This window comes from Penaeus monodon, chromosome 17 (genome assembly GCF_015228065.2).
Source record: "Penaeus monodon isolate SGIC_2016 chromosome 17, NSTDA_Pmon_1, whole genome shotgun sequence".
Classification (NCBI taxonomy): Eukaryota; Metazoa; Arthropoda; class Malacostraca; order Decapoda; family Penaeidae; genus Penaeus; species Penaeus monodon.
In genome coordinates, this window is record NC_051402.1 from 36,060,626 (window position 1) to 36,074,711 (window position 14,086).

Below are 14,086 nucleotides of genomic sequence, written 5' to 3' on the forward strand. Positions count from 1 at the left end.
GGCGAAGAAAACGACAACAAAGACGAACATGACGAAGACGAAGAACGACGGCGAAGGTTGAGACAAAGGGAAAGAAAAATGAACGAAGAATAAAAGAAGAAAACGGGTAAAAAGAAAACGGAAAAGCGTTGATAAGAGGCCTGATCTTCTCTAATCCTGTTATCAGTTTCACGAAAGCTGTTTGAGGATTTTTAATGGAGATTTGTTAATTTCAACTGATTCGTAATTGGTTTCTAGTGTTCTTGGTTTATGTGTTCTGCCATTGTAAAGTATTTTTTGGGTTTTGCATACATACCTGTGGTGAAAAATAACGCAACATTGTTTATATACATGTAGCTTTTCCCCAAAAATATATTTTAAATTTCAACCATTGTTTTCCCATGAAACCATCATGAAGTAAGGTAAAGGAAACCGCCTTTTTTTACAGTAAGTTTCCTTTCGCAGTAACCATCCAGCAGATATTAAATATGACACACGCACAATCATAGACAAGCATAGGATATACGATAGGATAAGAGAAAATACCAAGTGTAGCAGCATCATAGGATAGTAATTGGAAAAAATGGATACAGGAATATGTGTCCTTAATACGTAAGGACTCTAAACAATATGTCATTTTTTAAAAATTAATCTTACAAAAGACGAAGAAGAAAAAGAAACACTGATGCAATATTTTCACAGGGAGAAGGAAGACGGTCAGTACTATTGGCAAACCACGAGCAAATAACTTACTCTGGAGCTGACAGGCAGTGCTTACTTTAATTTGATTTAACTGACATTCCAAAGCTTGTAGTTTACCTGGAATTCTGTCAGTTTTTCTCTTAATAGCCGAATGTAGTGGTGATGTTACAGGATGGTTTATCTGACTATCTGTTCAAAACAGATAGTTCACTCGAACGCATGACACAAAATTATCAAGTATCTAGCAGAATGGACACACAATCTATAATGTCTGATATCTACTTTGATAGAAAATTTTATATTATTCCATATTACAAGAAGCCTATTGAAATACAGTAAGTACATTGATATCTAATAGAATATGAATAAAAGTAGGTAAGTTCAATACCTATGTATACGACGAAATTAAATACTCATGGTGTTAAGACGTTTAAATACGTTCCTTATCATTCTATTCTTAGAAAATAACAATCAATTCGGAATTACACACACATCACTCCAACTCGCAATTCTTATTTTCATTCAGATGGACGGATGTAATAAGCACCGAACATGTTTATAAAAAAAAAGTATTTATTTGATATCACAGAGCAAGGCCACGCCTCTGAGAGTCCAGTGAGAAGGAGGGAAGTCCACGGTCTCCAAGTCTATTGATCCTATGTAAGTGGCGTCAGTGCGTTGTGGTTTCCTGTATATGGGACATTCATAGAGATTCGGATCCTTTCCGCTCGTGGTATTAACGGCGTATAAGTAGATCACTGGCATTGGTTCATACAGTACCTGCAATGGAGAAAGTAGTAGGGAAAGAAGGCACTAAATGTATATGATCTATATATAATATGATCTTGTGTTTATCTAGTCATTAAAAGACAAAGGCAGACTTCATTATTATTATCATCATCAACTAATTCTGAGAAATAATGAAACAAAAAGTCTTAAAGCAAAATGAGACTAATTTTTGCTCTCGGTTTCACAAGTCCTTCTCGAATGTGATCTCATGCATATTTGAGTTAAGACAGAACACCGAAAATTAAAATGTAATTAATAAATATGAGTAATACCAACAGCTTCAGTGATATTAAAAAAGAGAAAAGGAAGAAAGAAAAAAATATATATACACAAAATAACACCAAACAAATCAACAAATATAAAACCATGAAGCCAGAATCTCACCTTTGCTCCTCGATTCCATAAGTTTCCCTTGTTTTCGGTCCAAGACGCGCCTCCAAGAACAGGCCGTAGACATACACGCCTTCGGGAGGTGGTTCGTGTATGTCCTCGCGGTTAAAACGTGTTACTAGATTCTGCAGAATGACGCAGTCCAGCGACCATCCCTTGTGCTGGCGCGTCACCTCCTACAATGCAGTTTCGTTTATGGTTTCTGCGTATTAGCCTCCGTATTATAATTTTCGTTACTTTATTATCATTGTCCTTATCCTCATCACTACGTTATAATCACTGCTATCATCGCTGCCATTGCTGTTATAATTACCAGAACTACCAATATCATTATTATTGCCAACATCTCTAAAAAATAGCAATAAACAAACAAACAAATAAACACGTACACACACACACACACACACACACACACACACACACACACACACACACACACACACACACACACACACACACACACACACACACAAACACGCACGCACAACAGCAACAACAAAGACCAATATAAAAAGAAGAAGAAAAAAAAAATCAGCTCACCCACTCATGAGACGTTCTTACCTGTCTCATAGCAGTGAGGAAGCCTTGCGGGTTGAAGAAGCCGGTGATCCAGAAAGCCTTCGGCCGCCCGTGGACGTACCAGCGCCGGAACTGCAGGTCTCGTTCCAGAAGCTCCGTGAACCAGAAGCCAAGGGTGCTGGATTCCCACGACACCTGGAGAGGAGTAATATAAAGAAGAGTAATATAAATAACTGATCATTATATTAAATCACTGTTTCTCGTCTATACATTAATCTATTCGGTTTCTCGTTTGTACGTCGACTTATTCTGCTTATCGTTTATACGTCAAATTATTCTGTTTCCCGTTTATACATCGATATATTATTTCTCACTTATACATCAAATTGTTCTGTTACTCGTTTGTACATCAAAACACTGTTTCTCGTTTAATACATCAAATTACTCTACCACAATAATTCTACCAAACTACCATACCTTTCCCTTTATCACTATCGAACAAGTCTTTTACCCACTGATAGTTTCCACAATCAAAAGAGAATACTGTACTTCTCTTGCCGTCTATTTTATCATGACAACGATTATTTCTCGAGTTAAAATACACACACCCACGCACAAAACAACACACACTTTCACCACCTCCTATATCATGCCCCCGATAAAAAAAAAAACAAAAAAAAACAAACACCGTATTTACCTTCCGCCACTTGTCCGGGATCCGCGCGTCGTACATGGCGTCGAGCATCTCCTTCAAGGACGGACTCATGATGATGGTTCCCTCGATGGCCAAGAGGAGGTCGTTCAGCGTTTGTCGCACGACCTTCAGGACCTGGTTGTGGGGAGCATTGCCATAAGAGATGAACGTATGGTGATGATGATAAAATAATGATAAGGATAAGGATAGATGATGATGATGATGATGATGATGATGTGTATGAATGATGATGATGATGATGGATGAGATATCAATAAAGAAGACGTTATGATAGTGAGAGGACGAGAGGGAAGAGGAAGGAGAAATGGAAAGGAGGAGAGGAGAGAAGGTGGTGGTGGAGGAGGGAGGAGGAGGAGGGGGAGGAAGAGGAGGAGGAGGAGGAGGAGGAGGAGGAGGAGGAGTGAGGAGGAGGGAGGAGGGGGAGGAGGGAGGAGGGGAGGAGGGGGAGGAGGGAGGGGAGGAGGGAAGGAGGGGGAGGAGAGAGGAGGAGGAGAGGAGGAAGAGGAAGAGGAGGAGGGTGAGAGAGAGTATTGCTATTACTATTAATATTAACAACTATTAAGAACGCCAATAGCAATACTAATTCAATACTAATCATTAGAAGGAAAGCAACAAAAAAAGAGACGAAATAACTGGAAAAGGGAGAAGGGAATGAGAAGAAAAAGTGCCAGATGTAGGATGAAATGAAAACGAAGAAGGAAATCCAAGAAAATGAAGACGAAGAACAAGGAGACGAAGAATACAAACAAAGAATAGGAAGACAGAAAACCAGAATTTAATAATAATAATAATAATAATAATAATAATTAATAAATAAAAACGCACATCGTAAGCACACAGTTCTATTAACCACCTGACTAACCATAGTTCACCATATTATAGAAATTCTGAGTAAAATGTAAGTCATATTTTCCCCCCTTTCTGTTTTGGATTTCAAGTTACCTTCAACATCCGGTCGAGTTCTTGGCGTAAAAAGATGTTCATTGGCAATATGGCTCCCATCCGCTGCAGGGCTTCGCGAATCTGGAGATGAAGAGGAAAGAGGGTAAAGTGTAAGATGAAGGAGTCGCCATAATAATGTTGTGTTTAATGATGGTGCTAATTATGGTGATGATGATCGTGGTGGTGACAGTGGCGATCATGGCATTAATAGTGATAGTGGCAGCGGTGATAACAACAATGATAAATAATGTAACTCTTACTGTTGTTACTATAACTGTTATTCTGCACTACTACTGAAGATGATGATGATGATGATGATGATGATGATGATGATGATGATGATGATGATGATGATGATGATAATGATGATAATAATAATAATGATAATAATAATGATGATAATACTGATGATAATAATAATGATGATAATAATAATGATGATAATAATACTGATGATAATAATAATAATAACAAAATACTAATACAAATAACAACATTAACACAAACACTGAATAACCACCAAGGACTAACACAACTATAAGCAGAACCGACCAAACACCACCATTACCTCATGCTGAATGTAGTCTTTTGGTAGCTTGGTAATCATGTCGTTGGCGAGTTTCGAAACCACAGCCTCTCTCGTCTCTCCTCCTCTCTGGCCCCCTTCCTTCGGCTGCATACTTAAGATGGTGTCCAAAATGCTCTTAGCGGTGTTGATCTGGTACCTGTCGACGTTAAGAAAAAACATGGATTGGTTTCAAGGTCGACCTGGATTGATTTCAAGGTTAATTTCGGCGGTTTGTGAATGCGGTTGGGATGTGGAATGTAAAATTGAACGCTCGGGGTTGTGATATGCGGTGTAGAATTAGTGAATGAAAATTGCTACTGCGTGAATGGATTATATAGGAAAAAATAGGGACTGTAAAATGCCTACACGATAAATTGGGTATTGTGAAAAAAAGAAAGAGATTAAGCACCTATACGGAACATTAGTACTTCATTTATTCATTCTCTGTCTGTCTGTCTGTGTCTGCCTCTCTCTCTCTCCTGTTCTATCAAGACAAAAGAGCTGAATTCCCTTACGTAATGTCAGCGTTGGGATGGAGGCCGAAGACTTCCGGAGAATCGGTGGTCGGAAGCAGGTTAATGAATTCCAGGTACTCAGCTTGGCATTTGCACGAAGGCAGACCGTAACCCTGGTAGAACCTTTGAAGACAAATGCATTTAAGTGTCGATATATTGGTATCTTGATTATTTTTTTTATTGATTTCGAATCGTAAGCATTGTTCATAAAAAAATGATGTGGATCTACCTGAAGGCCACAGCTTCATAACACAATAAATTATCTTTTGTAATATGGATAAGGCATTCCTTAAGGAGTATATAAAAAAAATCCACGTGAACTTTTAATATTCACCTAAGAAAACACTAAACGCATAAATTTTTCTTACATTTTGCGCTACTTACTTAAATTCAGAAGTGAGAAGTCGCTCGTTAAACCAGACATGGAGGAAGGTGAGTAACAATCTCTTGTCGAAGTCCTCCGTGACTCGACCGCCGTACTGAATTTCTCCAAGCATGTAACATAGGGTAACCCAAGACACGCCCTGCAAAGGAGATTGCAATTGACGATGCAATTGATGTTAACTGGAGATCTTATTCAAGTGGGGAAATTATGGATAAAAAGGGCTCTAAGAAAACCGCAGCTGAAACAACTATGTCTAGCATATTTATGTTCGCCAACATATAAGTTTCCATAACACGCACAAAGACGCATTATAAATTATATTAAACCAACTGCCTCAAAAAAATACTCCTTCATTTTACCCATTACTTTTTGTTTTCATATCCATCATTTCCCTTTTTGTTTCCAGCATCTCACATCCCTCCCTCTTTCCCTTCCAATAGTGACTAAAATATCCTTCATCCCATTCATTATGTCCTCTTTTCCGTTTTATTCATTATCCACTCTTTCCTCTTTTCCTATCGAGCATTATCTTCCTTTTCTATTTACCCTCGAGTATTTCGTAACTTTTTCTCTATCCATTATCCATTTTCTTCCTCGCCTATTCCTCCATTATCCACTTTCCACGAACCTTCTTCGAATCCATGTCATCGAGGTGGTTCCTATCTACTATCTCCCATTTCCTTTTCTTCCTATCCACTATCCACTTTCTCCTATCGCCTTCCTTTTCCTAGACTACCATTCCATAACATCCTACTATATCCTATCCCCCCCCCCCGTAACCACTAGAATACCCTCCTCCTCCTCCCTCCCTCCCCTCCACAAACCTTCTTCGGGTCCATGTCATCCAGGTGGTTCTGGATGAACTGGACGGAGGCTTGGAAATCCGCCTGGTTGAACTCGTAGGGAATGTTCCAGCCGAGGGCGCCGTACTTCCTTCGCTCCTGGACGACCGTGTGGAGGAAGGCGGTGGCGTAGAGGAGGCGTGGCCACTGGTGGGCGTTGGAGTAGTCCAGCAGGTCCTGTAGGGGTTTTCGAGAGGGTGATGCGTATGGGTGGTTTGGGGGTGATAGAGGCGTGTTATATTTTCGAGAGAGGGAGATATATGTAGATGGTTCTTGATACATAAAGACAGTGTAGGGTAATAGATGGGGATGATGGGTAGAGAAAGCCAGTAGTGTTTTCGAGAGGGGGAGATATGTATTTTGATAACTAAAACGTTTTTTTTTCCCGATATAGATTTTCACCAATAAAATTAATAAAAATAATACCTAAAATAAGAAAACTTAAAAAAAAAAAACACACACACAAGCAAAGAGTACGGAAGAAAGTACCCAAAAGAAGTAAGAGGAAGCACACCATAATGTACACAAAAATTTACCTGTGAGACATCTCCATACGTCCTCTTAAGACTGGCTCGGATGCCCTGAGGAGGTTCGTTGGTGAACTTGATGGAAATCTGTAAATAAAGTAATCTGTGTGAGAATGGTGAGGGGAAATCGGGGCTAGCTTTGTTTACACTGAGAATTTAGAGGCAATATTTTTCCTTAATATTCTTTATAGATGTTTTTGCTCCTGAGTAGCATAGGATGTGTCCTTTTGTAGAATACTGGCGAAAATTTCTGATTATTTTTATGTTGTCCTGATTATGAACACGAAGTCCATTGCCAGTTTGAAAAATGAAACAGAAAGAAAGATGTACACATACTCCACACGTTTATTCCTACCTGCAGTAACCCGATGGGGAACGACTGATGGAACTCTGTGGTGATCCATAACCGGAACGTCTTGTGGATGCTCTCCGACTCGGTGACCGTGTCGAGCATTTCCTGGCAGAAGTCGAGGCTGAGGTGGCAGTTCTGCAGCAGAAGCCACTTCCCGGTTGTCATGGCCTCCGTCAGCAACCTGCGTGCGTGCGCTTCCTGCCCTTGGCCCATGGAAATCGAGCGGATTTCTGCGTGAAGAACAAGTTGCGTAAGCGGGGACTAATGATGGTTTCGGGAAGCAGAGTTCTTAGTGATGGAATTTGTGTCTGTTCGTCTGTCTGTCTTGGGTGATTCAGTTCAGTTCAGTGAGATTCGCGAAAGCTAGCATCGCCCGGGCATTACATATGTGACTCGGCTTGTCTCAGCTATTTAGAGCTCTCAAATGACTCATCATCACGGAATATTTACCGTGGTGGAACGATTGCCAGAAAGTCGCAATGTTACACATATCCCTATCAACGGGCTATGATACTTGGGGGTTTGATTGTAGGGCGAAGGGCGAAGGACAACGAAAGAGATAAATAAAATTTTTCACAATACGATCTTTTTTTTTTAGAACTGTGGCGACGTTCGTGAGCGATGCATTATTTGGCACAGTTGGTTATCCTCTGTTTCTAAGTTGCCTCATAATCATTTTGAAAGTAAAAAACAATAAATTAGAGTTTTAGACAATTTCTTAGGCCACACGGTTAACTCAAAGCGAGACTATCTTTTATGCATTCATGCCAAGCAGATTATTCCTCCCACAAAACTCTGTTGTGCATCGATATACGAACGAAATTGATGATGCAATATATCATTTCCAACCCTAAGCCTTATACGAAATATAGTATGTGATTTAAAAAACCGTAATCGTTTAACACAGTGGATTTGGAAGTAATTGCGCATATATGTAAGCATAAATTCCTGGGGATAAAGGCAACTTGTATTGATAGATCTAATGAGTGAGAAACTGCAGTCACGATCCGTGCAACAGGGTTGGAGAGAAATAAAGAGAACCTTCTGAACCTGTTGAGTCTATCTCTCTTTCTCTCTCTCTTCCCCCTTTCCTCCCTCCCTCCCTCCCCCCTCTCTCTCTCTCTCTCTCTCTCTCTCTCTCTATATATATATAAAATATATATATATATATATATATATATATATATATATATATATATCATCATCATCATTACGGTAGTCTGTCTGGCCTCCCGTGTCCACAGCATGTACTCATTGCAGTTTTCCACGTTGTGATCCTGGAAGAACGGGTAGGGTCCCCAGTTCCTTCCACGAGAGTGCCGTGTACTTTAAGGTAACATTCTCTCTATTATCCGGGCTTGGGACAGCCTACTGAAGCTGGCTTGGCCCCCAGTGGCTAGGTAGGCATTCGAGGTGAAAGTCCTTGCCTAAGGGAACAACGCGCCGGCCTGTGACTCGAACTCTTGAACTCAGATTGCGACTTTAAGTCTTGATCCGACGCCTAACCATCGGCCACCGCGGCCTTGACGATCATGGGCTTCCATATTTTTCTTGGCAATTTAGAGCGGTGGTTGCATTGCCTTCCGCCCGTGTTTATCGAGTCCCTCTCTATTTACCCGGCACTGACTTGGGCTGACTTGACCCATGGCTATAGGCAATTGAGGTGAATCCTGCCTAAGGAAACAACGCGGCGTCGTGACTCGAACCCTCGAACTCAATTGCCGTCGTGACAGTCTTGAGTCCGACGCTCTAACCATTCGGCCACCGCGGCCCCATATATATATATATATTATATATATATATATATATATATATATATATATATATATATATATATATATATATCTTTCTCTCTCGCTCTCTCCCTCCCCTCCCTCACTCTCCCACTCCCCCTCTTCTAATCCAGAAAACGGGAGACTCACCCATTTCCTTCGCCTTCGCCAAAGTCTCGATCTGAACGGACGGATCCGAACCCTGAGACAGGAAGCACACAAGCGGGATTCGGTTGTCCGATTCCTCCCACGTGGATTCGAGGTCCAGGATAACACTGTCGGCGAACTGTTCCCCGAGAGAACCTGGTGTATATATAAAAGTGGATTATTATCTGCGGAGGAGAACACGAAGATAAAAAAGTAAACATTGAAAGGGAGATAAATCACATCATCATAACTATCTATATTTAATATACAATGAAATAAAAGCTATATCCTTTCTCTCACACCCACAAACAAAATAATAATACATATTCTCTCTTCCTATATAAACGAACTTCAAGGCAAGACCGAATTTCTAAACTTGCTTCGTATGTATCTGCGGGCCTGAGACAGCGTGCGATCCGGACACCAGGAACGAAGCAGAAGCAGCTGTCGAAACATGTCAAGGGACCGCGAGTACCCGCAAGGCAGCTCCTCCTGCGAATAATTGCCAGGGAGAGATGTTGTTTTTAATGAATGATGTCTTGTTTGGAGATTATGAACTGTTTGTTCGTATCTCTTTTTGTGAGTAATTTTATAGGTTTGGGATGTTAATGTTACGGCATTATGTGATTTGGGGCGATATTTCATCTCTTTTTTAGTACATCTGAGATATAAAAAGTTCATTATCTACATTTAGCTAAGCTACCACACCTACCTACCTATAAATCCATTTATCTCAATTTGTATATATATACAACAAAACTGAAAGAAAGTGGGCGAGAACGAACAAACAAATAAATAAGCAGAATAAACAAGCATCAAACAATCATTCGAACGGACAAGAAAGCAAAGCAAAGAAAAAGAAAAAAAATAATAAAAATAACAGAAAAAGCAACAAAAACAAATAAATACCTCCTCGGGTTTTTCCTTCTCGAACCACTGCTTCCAATCTCGCTCGCTCTCCGTTATCTGGCCGAGGATGTTGACGAACTGAGGGAGCTTGCTGAGCTCGACCAGGTTGAGCCACGTGATGTCGAGGATCCAGCGGAAGGGCTTGGGCTGCACTGCCTTCAGGTCCAGGGAAGCTCCGCCCTAATATGGGGAAAGGGAGGGGGGAGGGGAGAAAGAGGGAGAGGGAAAGGGAAGTGAGAGAGGAAGATGGAGAGGGAGAGGGAGGAGAGGGAAAGAGATAGGGAGACGGAGGAAGGAGGGAGGGAGAGAGAGGGAGAGAGAGAGAAAAGGCATCTATAATCCTTGTAACACAACATTCTAAACCTCACAGACCAACAACGCTTTTCTCCCACCGAAATTTCAATCGGCATCCATTTTGCAAGCGCCCCGACTCCATACATCTCCTTACCTTAATAATACACCTCCTTACCTTAATAAACTTCATAAACTCATGGTGCCCGATGTGACCCGACTGCAGATCAATCTTCATCGCCAGGAGGAGCGTGAACAGGAACTTATGCCTCTCGTAGAAGCCCCGACAGGCATTCCGCCACACTTGCAACGTCAGGTATTTGATGATGTTGTTGATCCGCCCTTTGGACGTGTTGCTCCGGTCTGATCTGGAGGAGGTTGGGAGAGGGGGGTGGGGTTAATGGGAGGAGAGATTGTCCTCTATTTTTTCTCCGAATTTATTTTGGATGATGTTGCGTGTGTCCAAATGAATGAGAAGATACTTGGTCAAAACTCCTATTGCTGTAGTTGAAATACTTAAAATGTACTGGAAGAAAACTCATACACTGCACTTATTTCTTATTAGAGCGAAATGAAACAAGAAAGGCTAGACTTAAAATAAATACTTTAAAGTAAATACAAACAGAATAGATGCTATCGAAAAATATAACCAACTCCCATTTTAGACTATACTGTTGGGATGTTACTGAATTCTTTACGTTGCACTGTTTAATCCCACAGTCGACCTAATCAGTGAACATGTGGTTCTGTTCCGAAATCGGTCTTATGAGGCTATAGTAGCGAGCAATAGCGACACTGAAGACTCCAATCGTAGTACAATCAGGGAGGGAGTTTGAAGTGTGTTCAGTAAAATCGGTAGTGTTCGAAGTGCCTCTACAAAACGAAGCTGGCTAAATGTTGAGCTCTGTCATAGTCTTTTCAGGAGCTTCATGGGTATGGTGTGTATATGGCGTATACAGTGTGTGACTCTGTTGGTTGTAGGAGCTTGTGTGTTTGTGTATCAGTGTAGTTATCTGTATTTGTGTGAATCGTACGCCTGTTGCCATGTATCTACATCCAATACTCCAATAAGAACTTCTATACACTTCCGTGCTCGACCAGTATCTCTTGGCACCACCAGCACAACTCACTTCGTCATGGACATATCGAAGAGCACCAGGAACTGCCTGAGGGAGGTCTGGTACATGCAGTTGACCGCCGCCATGTCGGTGATGAGGAAATAGAGGATCGAGCCGCGTGTTGCCACAGGACGATACTCCTCCCGAGCGCCGTTGATCTTCCTCTCCGTCTCCGATGCAATTTGCAACTTGGTGCTCACGTCCTGCGCGGTTGACTTCGTGTCTTGCAACACCATGATCAGGTCTTCGTCGTCCACCAAGGATCCCTGGTTGAGGTTTTCGTAATTAGGTTCTGAATTTGTTATGATTTTTTAAAAAGAAATCTGTGATCGTGGTTACTAGCTATTTTCATTAAAGCATTTACACTTTCCTGGTCTTTTGTAAAGAGAGAGGGAGAGAGAGAGTGGGAGAATGTTAGAAAGAAGAAAAACAAATGAGGGAGGGAGGCGCAAATGAAAAGATTGGAAGAGAAAGGGAGGGAGGGAGGGAGGGAGAAGGCGAAGGGAGGAAGGGAGGGAGGGGGAGAGGAAGAGAGTGGGTGAGAAAGAGACCGACAGGCAGAGAGAAGCAGAATGCGATAAAGGAAGAAAAAGAAGGAGAACTCGTCCTCCTCCTCCGAACTGAACTCTTACCTGGACCGAAGTAAGACGAAACAGAAGGTTATCCTCGAGCTCCTTCATCCTCCTCTTGTTCTCCATCACCTCCTCGATCAAAGCCACGCGCTCGCTCTCCAGGTCGCTCTTCTCCGTGCGAATCACTCGGCCTGCCCAACGAAAACGTTTCGAAGTCAACGTTTCTGTTCTTAAAGCCAGGGTCAGCCAAGATCGTCACCCCGAACGCCTTCACGAAGAAATACAACCCCGGGGACCACCTCTGCCGCAGCTTCAACTTCTCGGTTTCCACACCTCTTTATTGCCAACAAGCATTATATATATATGCACACACACACACACACACACACACACACACACACACACACACACACACACACACAAACACATATATACATACCCTTTCTCCCTCAACTTTCTTTTCCCCTTATTTTCACCAGCCCATTTCCCCCCAATTCTTTCCCCAAAAGGTTTCCGATCCTTTCCCTCTCCTTCCCCAATACCCGTCATTTTCCCTAAATCTTTTCCCCCCAAAATCCTAGACATGAACTGCAATCCTTTCCGCCTCCTTCTTCAATAACCATCATGTTTTCCAATCCTTTTATCCCTCACTTTTTTCACCCTAATTCCTGGACAGAGTTTCCAATCCATTTCCTTCCTTTCCCTAGTACCCTACATTTTCCCCAACCCTTTCCCCCTCAATCTTCTTTTCCACCCCCCCCCCAAAAAAAAAAAAAAAAAAAAAAAATCTCTAGACAAACCTTCCAATCCTTCCCTTCCCCCTTCCGCTATACCCCTCATTCTCCCCCCCCCTCCACCCTTTTTTATCCCCATCAATCTACTTTTCTCCAGATTTCCAACACCCCACCCCCCGCCACCCCCCCCCCCACAAAAAAAAAAAAAAAAAAAAAAATCCCCTAGCCAAGGTTACCGACCCTCTCTCCCTCTCTCCCTCTCTCCCTCGCCAAGGACCAAACGTACCCAGCAACTGGTCCTCCAAGCCATGCACAGTGACCGTGAAGTCGATGATCGATGTCTTCGCCGAGATCTCCGGGGTGTAGGCCGGGTTGGGCAGCTTCGTCGTGATGTAGAGCATGAAGCCGGGCATCACGTCGCACTCCTTGTCACCGACTAGAACCTGGTTGGCGAGAAAGCAATGGTTTGTTTACGAGGTGGACCGGGAGAGAGGATGGGGGGCGGGGGGAGAATAAGGGGGGGGGGAGGGCGGAAAGGATAGAGGGGGAGGAGGAAAAAGAGGATGGGGGGGGAGAAGAAAGGGGGGGGGCGGAAAGGAAGGGTGGGTGGAAAGGGATGGAGGAAGGGGGGGGAGAGGGTGGGAAAGAGAGGGGATGGGGGAAAAGAGGAGGATGTGGGAAAGAGGATGTTGGGAGAGGAGGTGGAGGAAGAAGAGGAGGAAGGGAAAGAGGAAGAGGAAGAAGGTGAAGAAGAAGAGGAAGAAGAAAAGAAGAAGAAAACGAAGATTAATATATTACTGAGAAGGAGAGAGAAGAAGAAGAGATGAAGGAACATGAAGAGGAGGAGGAAGAAGAGGAGGAAAAGAAAGAAAAAAAAAAGAAAGAGGAAGAGGAGGAGGAGGGTTCAGGAGAGAATGTCACGGCTGATTTATATACACTGGACTGTTATTTTATTCTTTGCATGACATCCCAATCAGCACAAAAACACAGGAACGGTGAAGAAAAAGATATCACCTAATATCATCACCCCTTTTTCTACTCTTAAAAAAAAGTAATAATAATAATAATAATAATAATAATAATCCAAGACCACATCCTTCCTCTACTCACCTTCAGTATCGATCCTGACTTGATGAAGTTTCTCTCGAGGAGGTTGTCCAAGACGGGGTCCAGTTCCTCCGCCACGTCCTCGATGAGCAGCGGCCGCCCGAGCGACAGGGAGTCCTCGAGGTGCGTGCGGAAGTACTTGTGGTTCAGCGAGGAAATCTGGGGAAGGGTTTGAAAAGGCCGGGTTTTAGCGTATTTTTTTTTTGGTGCG

At 42.4% G+C, this 14,086-nt stretch overlaps 1 protein-coding gene across 1 annotated transcript in view; it reads right to left on the bottom strand.

Annotated features, from left to right (window-relative positions):
- LOC119583360 (dynein heavy chain 5, axonemal-like) overlaps positions 1-14,086 on the bottom strand; it is an 83,363-nt gene that overhangs the window by 6,917 nt on the left and 62,360 nt on the right. Inside the window, exons 64-80 of the mRNA XM_037931832.1 lie at positions 13,879-14,034; positions 13,055-13,211; positions 12,095-12,225; positions 11,475-11,728; positions 10,523-10,712; positions 10,054-10,233; positions 9,525-9,636; positions 9,148-9,300; positions 7,229-7,455; positions 6,883-6,960; positions 6,329-6,523; positions 5,504-5,643; positions 5,120-5,242; positions 4,605-4,761; positions 4,037-4,117; positions 3,077-3,208; positions 2,422-2,574 (exon numbers count right to left, since the gene is read on the bottom strand). Of these exons, the coding sequence (XP_037787760.1) occupies positions 2,422-2,574; positions 3,077-3,208; positions 4,037-4,117; positions 4,605-4,761; positions 5,120-5,242; positions 5,504-5,643; positions 6,329-6,523; positions 6,883-6,960; positions 7,229-7,455; positions 9,148-9,300; positions 9,525-9,636; positions 10,054-10,233; positions 10,523-10,712; positions 11,475-11,728; positions 12,095-12,225; positions 13,055-13,211; positions 13,879-14,034 (2,619 nt within the window). The remainder of the gene's footprint in view (positions 1-2,421; positions 2,575-3,076; positions 3,209-4,036; positions 4,118-4,604; positions 4,762-5,119; positions 5,243-5,503; positions 5,644-6,328; positions 6,524-6,882; positions 6,961-7,228; positions 7,456-9,147; positions 9,301-9,524; positions 9,637-10,053; positions 10,234-10,522; positions 10,713-11,474; positions 11,729-12,094; positions 12,226-13,054; positions 13,212-13,878; positions 14,035-14,086) is intronic.